This window comes from Cololabis saira, chromosome 14, assembly GCF_033807715.1.
Source record: "Cololabis saira isolate AMF1-May2022 chromosome 14, fColSai1.1, whole genome shotgun sequence".
Taxonomy (NCBI): domain Eukaryota; kingdom Metazoa; phylum Chordata; class Actinopteri; order Beloniformes; family Belonidae; genus Cololabis; species Cololabis saira.
Window position 1 is genome coordinate 7,244,013 of NC_084600.1, and position 19,192 is coordinate 7,263,204.

A 19,192-nucleotide genomic window follows, 5' to 3' on the forward strand; every position below is an offset into this window, starting at 1 on the left:
TGAATCTCAAGTCCGTCCTTTGTTCCTTTTGTGCACTCGACATTTGGACCCTGACCTCTGACCCCGACGGCAAGCCAGGGAGACAATATGATACAATATGAGATGATGCAACATGATATGATGTAATACAATGTGAAAAGTTTATGCATTATGGAGAAAGTTACTGTAGGTTTGCAGCAGACATCGCTTCATTTTTCTACACTCAGACAGTAACATAAAAAACACACAAGACACACACACACACACACACACACACACACACACACACACACACACACACACACACACACACACACACACACACACACACACACACACACACACACACACACACACACAACACATAACACTACCCAACTCATTGGTGCTCAGGACAAAGACTGATATTTCCTTGTAACGTATTAAGATACTCTTGGATCTCTGGAATGTTGAACGATCAACACAAACGGCATGTTAATGAAGCGGTGTAATTCTGGTAACACTCCAGCAGACGCTCCACAGGCAGTTGATGTATGTGTCTCTCTAAGACAGGTCATAAATGTATCCATCTAAACTTGAATCAACATGTGGAACAGACTCTGTACCATAACCTGTCAAACACCATCACCACATACTTGTTGAAAACAAACCAATGAACTTCTTTCTAACAAAATTCATTTCATCAAGTCTGTACGACAAAAAAAAACTAAACGTACTCATTCGATTTCGAAAAATAAGCACTCAGCATTAGTTAGCTGGGCTGTTGCTTGTCATGTCAGCTGACCTCTCTGAGAGGATGCATCTGCAGAATTTCTGCTGAGTCAGACTCGCTATGAACTTACACTCACGATGGAAATCCTAGATTTGCACTGAAAAAAAAAAGCTTTTGCAAAAGTTCATTTTAAATCACAAAGATGTTCACATAAAATCTGTATATCTGTATATTCTAATACCAGGAAAGCACAGAAGCCTTCCTGATAGTAGAATAAACACATGACAATGGGTCTGAAATCCGAGTGGACATATGCAAAAAGCCTGGTAACAGTTGTTAGAATTATAACTTCTAATGGTATAATACATTCATTTTTGTGATAGCAAATAAAGACTTTGTATACAAGTGACTTTTAAACAAAAAATTGTCAAACATTTTTTATTTAATCTTTAGCAAATTGCTTTAAATATTTTGTAATTTTCAGCAGAAACCTGATCATAAGTTGAATTTTGTCATGAGTATGAACCAAAGTGGACTCTGAAACTAAGCTCTGGCTAAAAAAAACCCAGCAAATTTAAACTAATTTAAATAAAACTAGGTTGGAGAGATTTAACAAGATATTACACTGCATTTATTATTACATACAGCAAGAGGCAGACCCATCCACGCTACTGAATATGGGGATGAAGCATCACAGTGATGAGTTGCATGCTTTTGAACGTGCTCAGCTGCAGAAGCACATCTCCAGCAGACAACAAGAGCAGTCTGTGGTTTTATTCTGCAGTTGCTGTATGACTGTGAAGAAGGCTGGTGCTTAAAAGAAGCTTATCTGAAAGAATAAGGTCAAAAACTTTGGTTTCCCAAAGCCAAAAGGGAACTGGGTAATGTCCAGCTGTCAGAACACTGCAGACATGCCATAAACTCAAAAAGCTGATTCCTGTCCTCTGATTGGCTACTGTCCTGCTGTGATGTCATCAGGGCTTGCTTATAAAAAGGGTGACGGACTCAGCTGCTTCAAAGTATGGCTGGGGCTGAAAGAGTGTGTCCATGCATGAGTGAGAACAAAGAGGACGAGCCAGACAGAGCGTGTGCACGTGTGTGCGTGCCACACTTGAAAGCAAAAACTTATACCTCAGCAAAAAGCGGAGAAAAAGCTGCTGACAACCACATTTTAATAATGTTGTGGATTTAAAATCATCTGGAAAATGAAATCACTGGACTGAAGCAGAAAACAAGGCCTGGAGGTAAGAAAACTGACACTTGAAGGCTGGTTTATATCCATACTCTTCATGCACACACTGCCTTCATGGGGGCGATCCAACTTACATAACATCTGTTCAAGATGACATTTGACAATTGATATGTATTCTAGGTGCCAGTTAAAGCAGGACCTAAGTGCCTAATTCAATTAATCCTACATGTTTCTCTGGAGTTACATAATCATTTTACCATTGTTTTATAAAGATAACATAAGCAGGACTGAAGACTAACATATCTGGAGCTCTATAAGGCTGAAACTTTTGAAATCACACAGATCTCAAATACTCTCTGTAGAGTTCCTGACGAGTGAGCTGAGCTCCTCTGTCTACTCTCACTTTTGCTGAAAGCATAATAGCCTTGACTAAACGTGATTTTGCAGACAAGTCAAATTTCTACCAAAAAAACAATCTCCAAGCGTTGATCTTTTTATACGTGGTTAATCTAACATGGCTTTCAAAGGTTTGTGCGTCTTATTTTTAGAGAGTTTGGGGTTTTTCACACTGGTGTGCTGTCATCTGTTCATAAGCTTGGAAAAAGCTGGGTGTTTTGTGTGCTTATGTATTTGCCACACACTCGTGGCCTGTGTTTGTGTATCCACGATCGCGTCCGTTTCTGGGCTCTAAGTGCCCATTGTAACTGCCATCCCTGATTCTCTACATAAATATTTTTACAGCTCTGTAAATCTTTGGTGTGTGATAACCAGCCCCAGAGAGGTGGTCAGGTTTCCTCGTGTGAGACTGTTTAAATGGCTCAGTCAGGGAAACGGTCAGGATTTTTGCATAAATGATGACATCTCTTGAGATTATCTGTGATCTGATTGGTGGAGCGATAAATAACCACAGATCCATGAAAGGGTACACAGGGGTCATTGGTGTAAAGAATGATAATATCAGTTTCAGACTTTATGTGCCAATAAACACTGGCCCTTTGCAAAAACATGAATAATAAGGATGACATCCTTTCACACTTACAAATTGTATGATATTGTGTGTAGTGCATGATTGCCTTTAAGGGCCCTCTGCAATACTTTATTAATTACAAGTGAAATGGCCACATGAGCATTGGTAATGAAATATTGATTTTAAAAATGACTCTGCAGTTAACTTTCCAGCCAATCCATAATTTTCCAGACACAGAATGTCCTCTAAATGCAAATGTCGGCGCATGCTCCAAATAATGACAAATTCTCACACAAACACGGTGTTGTGCACTGCAGACAGAATACCTGACAAAACTAACACTAAAAAAAAGCACCTGACGCTTTGCAACAGCTGTTCAAATTCACTGTGACGCTGTTTTTAAGACCAATTTACTCCTCTTGTGAGATGATTGTCATAGAATAGCAACGCTGTCATGGTGGAACCCTGCTTCCATTCAGCTTTTTGAAATGCATCCCAAAATTCAACACTTTGCTCATTGACCACTGGAGAGCTGGGTAAACACTCGTGAATCAATGCGCCACTTTCAAGCTGCCATTAAAATGCGTTGCGAGTGTTTGGATTGTCTTGGAATAAAGCCAACTTACATACAAACCCCAAGTGCACGAGCACGCGGCAAATCCAATTAACAAAACCGTTTCAAGATGTGCATCAAAAAACATAACATACATGCAGCTTTCTATTAGCAAAATAAATAGATGGCAATGCAAAGGGAAATATTTTGCAACAAGCTGAGCCAGCAATTAGTCAGCTCAGAGAGTAAGTATTGGCCTTTTGTAGATTACTACCCCTAAACCTTTGCTCACCTACCAGGACTAACCATCCCCCGACTGCCCAACAGTCAGAACAGCAAACAAGCACCTCCATGTGCCTGCTGTCAATTAGCCCACGTTTGTGAAAGAGCCGTTATGCTCACCAAACCAGCCAAGTGTGAATAAAAGTAGATGTCTTTTTATACATCAATGACTATTAATAAATATATGCACGCTATATCAGATGTTCATTTTTTAAGACCCTGCAGCTACCCTCACATGTGTTTTCTAGTAACTGCAAACCAGGGTGCATGCAACAACCCCAATTATATAAAGTTGCATTAAATGTAATTTATTTAAGCTGATCTGCTCCACTTCTCTTTGGCAAACACCATTGCATAATGTATATGCTCTGGTACCTATAAATTGCACAGCTCTTCCCCAGCATCAACTGAAGAAAATGTAGTAACCTCAAGTGGAATGATTAGGTCAGGGTGTAAAAGCAAAGTGTACACTCTGTTCTGTTTGCATGTTAAGACGCTATTTTAGAGTCTTGCTGGCTTAAGGGTTCCAGCAGGGTCTTTTACGCCCTTTTTCCTTTCTTGTTATTTTCTCTACTGTTCTTTATTACAAAATACTAAAAATAAAAAGAATACAAGACAGTATAAGACAGATACCTGAGAGATGAAAACGATTCTATTACTTGACACCGTATCTGGACAAAATGCTGCGAGTGGACGTTGGTTAACACCGGGGAGGAAAATGCAAAGACACGCACACAGCCGACCCTGCTGAACTCCTACACCCAGAACCACTTCACTCCTTCTGTGAACAACCACATATGTTTAGCCTTATGAGATAACAGGGTTTCCCCGGCTGACCTGTTGAGCCTAAAAGAAGGTTTTTGTTTCAGATAAGTTGGGCAGCCTATGGCGGTAGTCCTCGTATTTGCCAGAAAGAATAATCTCTTGATGTACAAACAGTGTAACTGACTTATCTATCTGCATAAATATGAGTGCAAACCCACACTATATCATATGGGAGTGGTGCTTTCAAGCACACTAGTTGAAGGAGTCGCCCTTCCTTTCCTCACACTATAGGCAGCTTCCTATTTTGCTGCCACTGCGGGACGCTTTAAATATGTTGTCAATTTGGGAGAAACTACCACAAAGGGCCTCCTCCAGTTTAGAACACCCAAAATGCACAATTACAGTTATTACTTTTAGGACCCTTAAATGTAACAATTAAAAAGATGAATCATTCAAACATTCATTTCATACTTGCTTCAGTGTATTCAGGGTCACAGGACGGGAATCACCTATCCCAGGTAAAAAGAGGTTAAACCTTTAATCATGCATTATCAAATATTCAGTTTTATATTACCAAAATAAATGCATTCTTCACTTGTTATTGCCACATTTGCATATTTTAAAGAAAGGGTAGAAAGGGAGGGTAGCTGGCTCAGTCTTATTAATGAATTGAGGAAGTTGTCTGTGATATTTATTTGTCAAAATGTAAAGAAATTAAAGATTGACCTTTTTGCTAAGAATATGAGCCCGATCAAGACTTTGCACTTGGGCTTGTTTCATCAGACTTTGTGTAAAGTGAAAACAGCACAGCTTCCACTGAAAACTTCAAATCATAAACAGTGCGAGTATTGCAAATTTGAAGCTTTAGCCAAACATTTCCTGGAAGACTCTGGCTGGCAGGGGCGTGGACGGAGGGGGTGCTGCTGCCACTGCTGGATTCAGATCCAGTTAGCACTGACTTACCACTGTATATGTGACACCACCTGCACTGCGTAGTTTAAAACGATGATGCATCACTAAGCAGAGTCGGTGTTATAGTTACATGATAATGCAAATATAAATTACTGTGATCAAGTAAATCAAGATTTTACACCTCCTAACCATAGTGTGTCTATATTTAAGTGCATATTTGATAACTTCCATCTTTGCAGTGACTTAAAAAAACATTTTTAAATTAATTTATTCTTTAGGACATTTAACAAAATAGTTATTCTGACAGCTGTGCCCACCTGGCACAAACAGCTGATTGTGAATAATGCAATCAGCTCCATCTGAACTCATCTGTCACCTCACATTCAACTTTCAGCCCCAGACGCTCACAACACCAACCTTTTCAAAGGTCAAGGGACAGCAGCAGAGTAACAGTTTGCATGATGTATTTTTGCATTTAACAGTAGTGAAGTGTAGTTTACTGGAATACAAAATGAAATACATTTGCTTTTAATTTGCATTAAAACGTGATTTACTATATGTTACAATATGAATGAAGACTGACAGTTTGAATCACCTGCCCACAAAGGGTCTGACCAAAGCTGTATTTTACCGTTTGTTTTGACAGCAGATCATGGCAGGACTGTGTAACCAATCACAGAACAGCAACTTCACCCAGGGCTCTAACTCAACATCGGAGTACAGTGATGCGGAACTGGTACTGCTCGGGGTTGCCATGGCTGTTCTGGTTCTGGCCATAGTTTTTGGTAAGTAGCAGGAAGGCTACCGGACTCATTCAGCCAATAAGCCAATAACAGAAAAATCAAACAGTCGTAGTACAGCATGAATTTCCTCTGTGCAGGTAATGTAATGGTGATTACAGTGATTCTACGGTTCCAGCGGCTCCAAACAGTCACCAACCTCTTCATTGCTTCACTGGCAGTTGCTGACCTCATCATGGGTGTGGTTGTGGTCCCCTTTGGCTCCAGCAACATCCTGCTGGGAATCTGGAAATTTGGAAACTTCATGTGCGACTTCTGGACAGCAACTGATGTGCTGTGTGTGACAGCCAGTATTGAAACCCTGTGTGTGATTGCTTTGGACCGCTACCTGGCCATCACCTCGCCGCTTCGCTACCCAACTCTGCTCACCAGGTATAGGAGCTGTTTAATAACCAAAAACATGAATAAAATGTCTTAATGTTTTTGATCCTGCATTGTCAAACGAATACGACAACAGTACAGGAGGAATACCTTTGCTGCACCACCCTCTACATTTTCAGGCTTTCAAACATACAGTACTATCAAATAAATCCTGGCATTTCATCATTTTCTAGAGTTTTATCCAAAGGCTCAACTAGCTGGAAAATATGAACCCATTAACCATCAAAACCGTAGGTGCACTCATGCAGGCAAACACACTCATGCGTTGCGTTGGGTCAGTATGGGTTAAATAGTGCCATGGTAATGATTAGCCCTGCATGGATATACCCTTCCTCTTGCACAAGTGCTTCTCTAATGCCTCTGAATTAACATCAGTATATTTTCCACCCATTTCAGAAAATCTGTTCCAGAATTATTATTTTTTTACCTTAAAAAGGACAGCACACCGTTTTGCAATAACGAAAACTGAGTGGAGGTCTTGAGGGTTTTTTAAAGATATTTGAAATAGCTGTATCGTGTAGTTTGTGACTGTACAGTCCACTACTCAAAGTCACTTGAGACAGAGACAGTTGCGGGTGAGTACTAGTTTAAAAATGAAAAGAATCTGGAGGTGTACAGTTTCAAAGAAGTGAGATCACCAGACCTCTGCAGCCCAATACTCATCTTTGCTTGAGACTACGAACTTGAGGCTGCTGGCAGCACATGCCAAAATCTGCAAATGAGCTGTTTGAATATTGAATTGTACTGAGGGCAATGGTAAATCCACAGCATTTGCATAGTTTCTCTAGTCTTGTTGACCACTTCCAGCACTCTTTATTATATGGGGAAAACATTAAGTCCATGCTGTACTGCAAATTAGAGTCCTAAAATATGAATCGAAAAATTAATGATAAAATCAGCTGTCGGCTCTGACTGTAGATACAGGCTCCTTTCCTTTGCTTAAATTACAAATTCGAGAAACTGTTTCATCTCATACAAAATGGGTTTATATCCCAGAATTTGAGAGGATTCATTCAATATTTTCTAGGAAATAACATAAAAAACTTAAAAACCTTAACTCAGTGTGAGAGAGTTGAACTTCCTCTGTGCCTGTCTGGCCAAACTTGGTCGTACACCTTCGTGAGGTACAGGTACATGCATGGTTATAACAATTTTATTTCATGCAAAAAAACATACTTTATTTTGTTCCAAAACTCAATCAAGTCATTCTGTAGTTATTTGGCATAGTTAGTTTCTTCCCTCCTAAAGGAGAGTTTTTCCTTGCCACTGTTTGGCTTAAGGCTTTTCTCCCACTATGGGAGTTTTTACCTGCCATTGTTCATATAATAATTGCTCGGGGGTTTATGTTTATGTTTATGTTCATGTTCTGGATCTCTGGAAAGCGTCTAGAGACAACATCTGTTGTATTAGACGCTATATAAATAAAATTGAATTGAATTGAATTTAGTTAGTTAGTTAATATTTATTTCGGTTCACAAACATAAAAATCACACAAAAAAATCAACAAACAAGATAACACAGGTTTTTCCCTGGTCAACATTGTGATTATTTTGACCGAAAAGGTCTGGGCTTGAAGCATAAAGCTGATCTTGCCCACCTTTTAACAGAATAGAATATACAAAAAGAACAAATGAAGTATCATAAGTCTACACAAAATAATAATAATAATAGTAATAATAACAATAATGATGATGATGATAATAATAATAGTAATATTAATAATAATTGTAATAATAATAATAATAATGATAATAATAATAATAATAATAATAATAATAATAATAATAATAATGATAGCTCTGAAAACAGAAAGTGAAAAGATGCTAAAGAAACCGCCAAAACCAGTTTAGGTTGTCATTTCATCTCATACATGTGTACATTCTTCTTTGTTTGCTTATTGTGTTTCTTTATATGTGGCATACATTTAACCACTGGACTAAGTAAAGAGACGTAGTATTCAAGGCAGAGCAACAACTCTCAGCAGAGACAAATTAGTTTTTCTCCAAATTAACAATTCTGTAAATTTGTGCAACAGCCAAACTCTCCCGATCAATACCTGCTTCCCTTCTACCTGATAGGTAAATGCATATTGGTGGAGTGGTTTTGAGACATGTGGAATCGCAACTTGAGAAATCTTGATATTATTGGTTATTTCTAAGAGTAATATGATGGTTGATCTCTTGTTAAAATCTTGCATATCCATGAGTTCTAATAAATCAACACCATAACTGTCGTGTATCTATGTGCTCACATATTCTTTCCCTGTATTTTCCGTCTTGGCTGCTGCTACTGCAGGGGTCGGGCCTTTGCAGTGGTGCTGGCTGTTTGGGCCGTGGCCTCCCTTATCTCCTTCCTGCCGATCTATCTGAAGGTCTGGGTATCGGATGATATCACGGCTCTCAAGTGCTTGGCTGCCGAAGACTGCTGCGAGTTCAACACCAACACCGCCTATGCAGTGTCTTCCTCAATAGTGTCGTTCTACCTGCCGCTGGTGGTGATGATCTTCCTGTACAGCCGCGTCTTCCAGGAGGCTCAGAAGCAGCTGGAGAAGATCCGAGGCAGGGAGAAGCACCTTTATAATCTGCACTACTCTGCACAGGTGCCCAGTCCTGACGATAGCCCTGCACTGAATAAACTGAGGGCGGGAACAGAGGCGGAGGAATCCGCAGGAGAGGACAGACTGAGCATGCAGCAACCAGGAGATGTAGACACTGAAAAAGAGGACAAGGGGGACGATAACAGAGGAAGGACTGAAAAGTGGGAAGGAAGGCTCTCCACAAAGCGCCTCAAGTTCTCTCTTAAGGAGCACAAAGCTGTAAAAACTCTGGGGATCATTATGGGAACCTTTACTGTGTGTTGGCTACCTTTCTTCATCCTCAATATCCTCACAACTTTCAGCAATCTTGGGGATAGCAAGGTGGCCGTCAGAATCCTCAACTGGTTAGGATATTCCAACTCAGCGTTCAACCCGCTCATATACTGCCGCAGCCCTGATTTCAGGCATGCCTTCCAGGAAATACTCTATTTGAGGGGCAAAGGAGGACGCTGGGGAGGGAGGAGAGCCTGGGGGTGGTGCAGTAGGAGAAATCACTTCTCCAAATCCCCACGAAGGCAGAACGGGACCTCAAACCTGGATGGTGTTACGGGGCAAGACGTTCAACAGACATCCAGGTTTAAAGGGAGTACGGGGAGCAGCATTCAGGACAGCTCACCGACTCTGCCACCAAGTTCTTTCTCTGAGCAGGTTTTAGACGTGGCTCCAGGGTCTCTGGTGGACTGGCAGGCTAACAGCTCCGCCAGTTGGAACAGTAAGGAAAACCTGGCCTCAATTGCTTGACCAAGTAGAATATTGGACTAAACATTGTTAGCGTAAATCTGTGCAGTAACCACCAGTGTATTTAAACATACAATGTTTGAGTTTGTTGAGATATACGAACCATTTCACTCTTTGTAAGTATGTGTTGTTAGGTGATATTTTGTCAGTCTCACTGTGGTTTTACTCTTGATCACGGTTCCCCTTTAGTGCAAGACTGGTTCTTTTCTTTGTTTTCCATTTGAACTTCTCTTAATAACAGAGCAAAACAGAGAAGCCAGTATTCTTTTTAAGGAAATTTACAACAGCTACGTTGAGAGATTTTTGACAGAGGTTGTTTTTGGAAGTGTCGGTACTATCGGAAAATGAATACTTTCTAATATTAATTATTTTTCCAACATGAAAATTAAAATACCATACAGTCTATATAAATAATGCTAAATAGCCTCTGAAATTGAAATAAATGAAAATAAAGCAAAGTAGACGTATAATTAATACAAAAAACATAATGGTACCAAACACAGTAAACTTAATGGTACCTGGAACGTGGAAAACAATGCCCTTTGACCTGCAAATGTGCACTTTGGGACTTTTTAAACAAAAAGAAAATGGCATGACTGTACGCATGTCTCAATATTACCACCTTTATTTTGAAATTAAGGTTTTGTGCTTAAATAATGGAGCTATTGCACAATTTGAGGTAAGATTAGGCTGTTGAGGCAGCTACATACGTAGAAAGCTGATAATATTCATTTGCAACAAATTTAAAAGACGCCTGACTGATAACTTTGAGTGAAATTTAAGCATGCATCTTTTTTTCTCCCACAAAAAAAAAAACACTTAGCTTGTCCACTGATCTTAGATGCAGCAAAAGTGAGCAAACCCATCTTGAAAGTCTACAGAGACATGAAGCATCAACTACCACACTGTTTTCATGTTTTTTTTTGTAAGGAAACATTATGAAAAACCTTTCAATCATATCTGCTTATTCATTCCAAAATCTCTCTTTAGGGAGAAAAATTATTGTAAATGTCGCTGGTTCAAATCCCTGCATGCTGCCAGGCTGAAAGGTATAGAGTTTCTTCATGTTTAGAATGAAGTGCAATTACTTACAGATGATGTAGCATCAACAAGGTAACACCATCTGCTCTGACTCATGAATGCTTAGCAATATATTGCTCAAAAAAGTGTTTTGTGATCAGAAAAAAGCATTAAAACATTTTTTTTTAGCCATCACATATCTAAATCCAGACTCATCTTGGCATCTGAGAGCCACATCACTCACATCCGGTTTCACATTTTGTTCTTTGCTGAACGTCAGAAGTGGATAGCACAAACACTTATTCCAGAAGAGTGTCATCACACTGAAGCGGTAAGTAGAATGGAGTTGGGTCCAGATGAATCTGACTCCTACTGCTGTGAACCCAGCTGCTCAGAAACATGGCTGAGAAGGTGATACTGTATCCTCGTGGTATTGTCACACACTTTTCAACGTGATCTCAAGAAATTGTCTTAGATTTAAAAAGAAAAAAAAAACTACAGGACTATGGGGACAAATTGTAGGAATGAAACCAAAACACTCAAACGTTGATTCAACCGTGAAGGAGTTTGTTGCAGGTCAAACATAATGCAGAGAAAATAAAGGTTACAGATCCTTCAGATTTAAATGAGTATTTAGCTATTTGTCTTTCTTAGAGATAATTCATAAAGATAACTACCTCTGATTTAACATATTTTCATTAATAAAGCCCTTTAACCCAAAAAGACACAAGTTAAAAAACCAGGAGGCAGAAAGGATGAGCGGGAATTTAGCAAGATATTTGCATGGCTAATAAGTGTTTCCATTAGCAATCCAGACAAAACCTTCCTGAAGCAACGATGAGAAAGTGCTCTCTGCCTGCGCTGAGGCTAAAAGTCTTATTTGAAACATTGTGGTGGAGGGAGTCTCCCTTCAGCCTGACTCATGATGAGATTATCAAGACAAGCTTGGTCTTTGTTAATTCCTTCCCAATAAACATTCAAACCATTTATGAGTGTAGACTTGTACATAAGAATAACATCTGAGACCCAAACTTGTGACTACCAGAAATGCTCTTTGTCTCCCTTTTATTCACGGTGTCTCATCACATGCTCACTGGAACTGCTTTTTGTGTCCAAAGACACCACAATGAACCCACACCTTCCTTTCATTCCGTCTGCTTTAGCTCCGTGAAGTGGAGCGGTCTGTCAGGCCGAGCTGGGGAGATCACGAATACAGTTGGCTCTGCTGTTTACAGAACATTGTCTGTTACACTCCTTGTAAAAACATTGCAATTGGTTTACAGATATTTTATGTGCGTACTTAATTTATTGCACTGAGCAGATACCTTGCTGAAATGGGAGATATTTCTGTCTTCCTTGTTCAGCTTTCTAAGAGGTAAAAGTAAAGCTGGCCTCAAGCAGCTAATCTTTAAAGATTACCTAGAGTCATGTGGAGTCGTCTATTCTCCCCTTCAATAATAAGAATGAATACAATTCAATTCATGTTTAAAAAACAAAAATAAAAACAACAAAAAAAGCTGCTGAACAAAGCATTGAGGGTCTCTTACTTACACTCTGAACATGTCTGTGTGTTTGCTTGTGAAGAATTGTTCTTACTGTGCAGTTCATATGGATTCAATGTAGTACTGTAGCTAGTATCGGGGGGGATAAAGAAGCTGAAAAACTGCTGCTTTCTTATAACTGAGGGAACCTACAATCCCTGAGTGATGAATAAATAAGACAAGCATGTGATCCCAAACACAAAATAAATCACATGCAGCTTTAAATTGTGCTTGTGCATCTGTTTTTATATTGAGATAAAGCCGAAGCTTGCTTTGTTGCAACCAAAAGTTGGTTTCAGAGGCCTTGATGAGGCCGAATCTAGTTTTCTACCTCAGTCAGAGTCAAATGAATGTCATCTCAGTGGTATTTGGTTTAAATATTTATTCATGAACTGTTATAAATGTTTGTGAGTAGAAGAGCAAGATTAAAATTGTGTCGTTTAAATTCTGTTCTTGGTTGCTTAGTGTGTGTGTGTGTGTGTGTGTGTGTGTGTGTGTGTGTGTGTGTGTGTGTGTGTGTGTGTGTGTGTGTGTGTGTGTGTGTGTGTGTGTGTGTGTGTTGGCAGATGAGCTGTGACAAAGGGCAGAGAAGAAACGGACAACTCAGATTAAAATCAGCGTTATATCTCCTTTAATACTCTCACTGGCTTCCTGAAACAGACAGGTTCAGCCAGTTCATCTAATTTAACTCCCGCTTTGCAAACTTTTGTCATTAAAATGTATCTCATCAGCCTCTTCTGGCAATAGCTAGAGAGACAAACGTAGTCGGGCTGAATGCTAATGAAGTTTTTTTTCTTTATTGCAGTGCCAACTACTGCAGTGCAAGTTTTTCATCGTAGCATTGGAGTGACTACTACCCATAATGAAAGTAGTTATTTGTCAACTGGCCAAAATGGCTAATAGAAGAACAAGAAAGGCATTTTGAGATATTGCTGAACATGCAGAGCCACAAAGATAACCATATTTCCTCATGGCAGATATACATTTCTATAACTCCCCAATCTGGAAAATGTGCCGGCATGAATTAGGATTCTTTAGTCTTACCACTCACCTTTCTAACTAAGCCCATGAGACACAGACTTTTGTGCAGTTATCGAGAATCAACTTGCATGTTAGCTTGAGAGTGGATCTTTAGTTTGTGTGTGTGTGTGTGAGTGTGTGAGTGTGTTTGCATGTGTGTCCAAGTGTGTTTGTGATGCAGAGTGACAGGTGCAGGCTGTCACAGCAGCTTCAGTATCAGCTGCTGCAGAGGAAATACAATCAGATATACTGCTGCCATGCACACCATAATACACGTAACTGTACACATGGAGGTGAACGTGTACTGCATGTGTCTGTGTGACCTGGTTCCACCGGGCTCATGTACTTACCATCCATGTCCCTGTGCTGCATGTCCTATGTGTTAGTTGCATCTGTTATTTTCACAGTTTCATTGTATTCATTTATTTTTTTTACCATTGTTTTTCTTTTTTCTAATATTAAAATGTGGAAAGTAATAGCAGTCAGAGTTTTTCCTGAGGTGTACAAGTCATCCCAAATAACTTTTAGAGCTTTATGAGGCTCTGGAACTAGAGCTTACACTGCATTTTACATACACTTACACATGTTGCACACTTTAGTGCAACAAGAATATAAGTTCATCTCATGTTGAGTGCCTATTCTTTGTTTGTGAACCCCAGTTGAATCCACATTGCATTGGTTCAGCTTTTGAGAGCATCATCTTGTATACATGTACTGTATTTGTAGCATGTATTTCAGTTGTGCCTGTTTTTGTTTAAAAGAAAAAAAGGGAAGCATTTTGAAGGAAGAAAATATAACAAGCTAAACAAAGTCAACTGCTGAAACATCTTTTACAGAGTTAAATAAGGTTAAAATAAGCTTAAGGTTATCCAGTATTCGGTGGGATCAAGTTTTTATTATTAACAGCGACAGTTAATTGTTCTAAAGGCGTATTTTGTCCTAATAGGTAGTAATAAGTGATTAGTGTCTTACCTGCAGATGACTGGTGTCACAACACCCTGGATTTGGAGAATCAGGGAGGAACACGGATGGGAAGCTAGCTAGGCTAACTGTTACCATGAGGGCCAGAGGAGAAAGTTTTCACCATTAAATGTGGACATGTGGACGACCTGGACCTGGACGACATGTCTCCTGGACATTTTTGGAGCATCTTTTTCCTTCATGTTGCAAAAAGGTTGGACTGAACAGGGACCCAGCTGGAGCAGGGCCACCTCATCTCAGTCACAGTTTTAGCACCTGTCTTTAGTTGAAAGGACGAACGATCCTTTGAAACAATGAAAGGAGAACTTTATTTTGAAAAGGACTTTTATTTTGAATGTTCGGACAGGATATCCTCCATCGCAGTTAACGGCGTGTGTACCGTTCTATTAATACATCCATACATACTTTTCTAAACGGACGGAGATTTCAACTGATTTTTTGTTATAGTGTCTCAGTTAGAGAGGTAAAAGGTAATATTGTCATGAATACGTTTGTAAATATTAGTTTGAAGTGTGTTTTAAGATGAATATCTGTTTACTGCAGCTCTTACGGTGTGAAGGAACTTAATAAACTCCTGAACATCAGTTGAAGACTCCAACGTTTCTTCCTGAGGACACTACAGTAAGAGCTTTACTCTCATTGGTTCCTGCCATTTCGCTGCCGCCTGGTGATGAAGGTTTATGGTGCCAGACTACTTCACCTGTCAAAAGTGAAATCATCTGACGGTTCAACTGATATTCAAACAGGAACTGTAAGGTGTACCACTGCTAAGCCAATTACCTTCTCTGCAGCACTTAAGGAAAGGTGCGTCCATCCACCTAAAGCATAAAGGACTCTTTTTTTCTTGGGATACATTAACGATTTCATCTATTAGATCATTTTCTGTCATTCTAAAGTGTATCAGTATTTCCTTAAACCTGTTTAGCATATGGTTTAACAGTTTGTGTCAGGTATATTTAAAAAAAAAACAAAAAAAAAACTGATTATCACTTATTATTTTTAGCTCATCACTGCACATAATTCTTTATGTGATTCAACCTAATACTAAATGAAGCAAAAATACCCAATTCAAACCTTAAAATGAATGCATCAAATGAACAAACTGCAGATGAACAAACTGTAAATGAAGAAGCGAGCAGCCAAGAAAAAATTCAGTTTCAAGACCAAGTTGAAGAGCTAACAAATGAGCTTAGACCAACCTGATCTCACAAAAATCCGTGAAATGCCCACGACCTCTCACCACTATTTTCCGTGGTACCAACACGGAAAGTGGTATAATTCCGTGTGGGCACCACGGATATTGTACCATGCAAAGTCAAGGGGATCCGTGGTCGTGATTATGACATTATTATTATTTATATATTATTCTTTGTTATAGTGGCTAAATTATGCGTTTTTGTCACGCAAGGTACTGTTTGTTACTGTTAGTTTGTAAAAGCATGTTTTTAACGCTGTTTTAGCAGTGTTTTAATGAGGTTTTAATGGGAGCACCACGGATATAGTACTATGCAAAGTCAATGGGAGGCGTGGTCGTGATATATACACGGATTATGACATTATTATTATTTAGATATTATTCTTTGTAAAGTGGCTAAAGTATGCATTTTTGTCGCGCAAGGTACTGTTTTTTACTGTCCGTTTGTAAAAGCACGTTTTTAACGCTGTTTTAGCAGTGTTTTAATGAGGTTTTAATGGGAGCACCACGGATATAGCACTATGCGAAGTCAATGGGAGGCGTGGTCGTGATATATACACGGATTATGACATTATTATTATTTATATATTATTCTTTATTATAGTGGCTAAATTATGGGTTTTTGTTGCGCAAGGTACTATTTGTTACTGTCAGTTTGTAAAAGCATGTTTTTACCGCTGTTTTAGCAGTGTTTTATTGAGGTTTTAATTGGTTTCCAAATCTGATTTCTATGACTTCTGCAACAGTGTTTCCTCCAAAACGTCCTGGCTGGTTAGGAGGGTGTAGAAACGTATAGGTCTCAGAGCCTCCTGACTAATGGAATGGGGCCTATTTTGTGTCTTCTTTTGCATAGTTCACTAACACTTTTAGCTAGGAGTCTGAAAACCTCAATAAAACACTGCTAAAACCGATTTTAAGGTTATTTTACTTGTTTTTAAGTGTCTTAACGGCCTTGGCCCTTCTTATCTTTCAGACCTGCTTTTACCATATCGCCCCTCGCGGACCCTGAGATCCTCCGGTACCGGTCTTTTATCTGTTCCCAAAGTGAGAACCAAAACCTTTGGTGAAGCTTCATTTCATTTTTATGGCCCACGCCTGTGGAACAGCCTGCCGGAGGAATTCAGGGCCGTAGAGACTGTTGATGCTTTTAAAGGTCGGCTCAAGACTCACCTTTTTAAATTAGCTTTTAACTGAATCTCCTTTTACTTGTTTAGCACTACTTATTAATGTTTTCCTCTATGTCATTTTATTCCTCTTAAGTTCCTCTTAAAGCTTTTATTAATTACTTATTTATTTTATTACTTATTTACTCATTTATTTTTTAATGTTGCTTCTACTGTCAGTGTACTTATCTTTTATATTAACATTCATTTATGCTGTTTTTCATGTTTCATGTTTTACACTCCTTTTAGTTCTGTTCATATCTTGTTTATTGTTTCTTAGTTCTCAGCGCCAGTGTTCTATTTCGTCCCTACTGACCGCCAGGCGGTGCTGTAAGCACTGGATATCTCCCCCTCGCGCATGCGCATGTCGAGTACAATACCAACAATGTCACGTCACCCGTGACCCCTGCATGACCCCCGGAAGGGTATATCTTCCGGCGTCAGCATGGGATCGGCTCCTTTTTTCTTCTCGCATCGCGCGTCTGAAGTACAGGACGGAAATAGGAGCTTTGTGAAGCTCCTTTTTTTCCTCCCTAAGAAACCCGCCGGCCTCTGTGCAGCTTCGTGCCGTAAGGTAGGAGTAACGATTTTTTTTCGTCCTCCGAGGAGCTGTGGCCGACGCGGTATTGATGGTGTCGGGTGGCGGCGGCGTCTCCCCGCCCCGCCCCCCTGCCCAGCTGACAGAAGGTAAGCTGTCAAGCTGCGCCTGACACCTGATCACAATCTGCGCAGGGAGACAGCGTTCGCTTGCTCTCCCCACTTATTAATGTGACGACATTATTTTTTCCTTGCAGATTATTTTTTTCTTTTGAAAAAAAAAGGAAAGAAAAAAAAAAAAAAAAAAAAGACGGAAAAGGATTATTTTTTTCTTTTGAAAAAACAATACAAACACCTTTTTTGGTCTTTCTTACAGCCGTGGTGAAGGCCACGCCCCTCTCCCACCGGCTCATTTGTGGTGACGGCAGCGTTTCGCTCCCTCTCCCACTTTATTAGTGTGACATTATTTTTTCCTTGTAGATAATTTTTTTCTTTTGAAAAAAAAAAAAAAAAGAGAAGACGGAAAAGGATTATTTTTTTCTTTTGAGAAAACAATACAAACACCTTTTTTGGTCTTGCTACAGCCGTGGTGAAGGCCACGCCCCTCTCCCACCGGCTCATTTGTGGTGACGGCAGCGTTTCGCTCCCTCTCCCACTTTATTAATGTGACAACATTATTTTTTCCTTGCAGATTATTTTTTTCTTTTGAAAAAAAAAAAAAAAAAAGAAAAAGGAAAGAAACGAGAGAGGATTGTTCTCTTCTTTTTGAGTAAAGACGCCTATTTTTGCCTTTTCTCATAGCCGTGGTGACGGCAGCGTGGCCCTCCCCTCTCCCGCCTGCATATTGGCGGTGACGGCAGCGTGCTCGCTGTGGTGACGGCAGCGTTTCCGCTCCCCTCTCCCACTGACACACCTGTGTTGACGGTAGCGTGGCCCTCCCCTCTCCCGCCTTCATATTGGTGGTGACGGCAGCGTGCTCGCTGTGGTGACGGCAGCGTTTCCGCTCCCCTCTCCCACTGACACCTACGTGGTGATGGCGGCTCGTCCGCTCCCTCTCCCACCGGCACATCCGTGGTGACGGCAGCGTGACCGCTCCCCTCTCCCACCGACACATTCGTGTGGACGGCAGCGTGACCGCTCCCACCGACACATTCGTGTGGACGGCAGCGTGTCCGCTCGTCTCTCCTACCAGCACATCCGTGGTGACGGCAGCGTGTCCGCTCCCTCTCCCACTGACACATCCGTGCTGACGGTAGCGTGGCCGCTCCCCTCTCCCACCGGCATATTGGTGGTGACGGCAGCGTGCTCGCTGTGGTGACGGCAGCGTTTCCGCTCCCCTCTCCCACTTACACATCCGTATTGGCGGTAGCGTGGCCCTCCCCTCTCCCGCCGGCACATTGGCGGTGATGGCAGCGTGCTCGCTGTGGTGACGGCAGCGTTTCTGCTCCCCTCTCCCACTGACACATCCGTGCTGACGGTAGCGTGACCGCTCCCCTCTCCCGCCAGCATATTGGTGGTGACGGCAGCGTGCTCGCTGTGGTGACGGCAGCGTTTCCGCTCCCCTCTCCCACCGACACCTACGCGGTGACTGCAGCGCGTCCGCTCCCCTCTCCCACCGGCACATCCGTGGTGACGGCAGCGTGACCGCTCCCACCGACACATTCGTGTGAACGGCAGCGTGTCCGCTCCTCTTTCCTGCCAGCACATCCGTGGCGACGGCAGCGTGTCCGCTCCCTCTCCCACCGGTCGCTGTGATGGAGCGTTCATGCCCAGGGTGCATGGCCGCCCTGGACCCCGCGGATGACCAGGACCTCTGCGTGTCGTGCCTCGGCCCTGAGCAGCGGGGCCGTTGGCCAGC

General features: G+C 41.0%; 1 protein-coding gene across 2 annotated transcripts; it reads left to right on the plus strand.

The window, feature by feature from the left end:
• Window positions 1-1,723: 1,723 nt before the first annotated feature.
• LOC133459518 (beta-2 adrenergic receptor-like) lies at window positions 1,724-10,335 on the plus strand. Of its 2 annotated transcripts, none has more exons than XM_061739536.1 (4): window positions 1,724-1,935; window positions 6,009-6,147; window positions 6,243-6,534; window positions 8,839-10,335. In XM_061739536.1, exons 2-4 carry the CDS (start codon window positions 6,015-6,017, stop codon window positions 9,878-9,880), a joined length of 1,467 nt encoding a protein of 488 aa, XP_061595520.1. In that variant the 5' UTR covers window positions 1,724-1,935; window positions 6,009-6,014; the 3' UTR covers window positions 9,881-10,335. The 2 variants fall into 2 exon arrangements, with proteins under 2 accessions (XP_061595520.1, XP_061595521.1); XM_061739537.1 differs by having other exon boundaries at window positions 6,324-6,534.
• The last annotated feature ends 8,857 nt before the right edge of the window (window positions 10,336-19,192 follow it).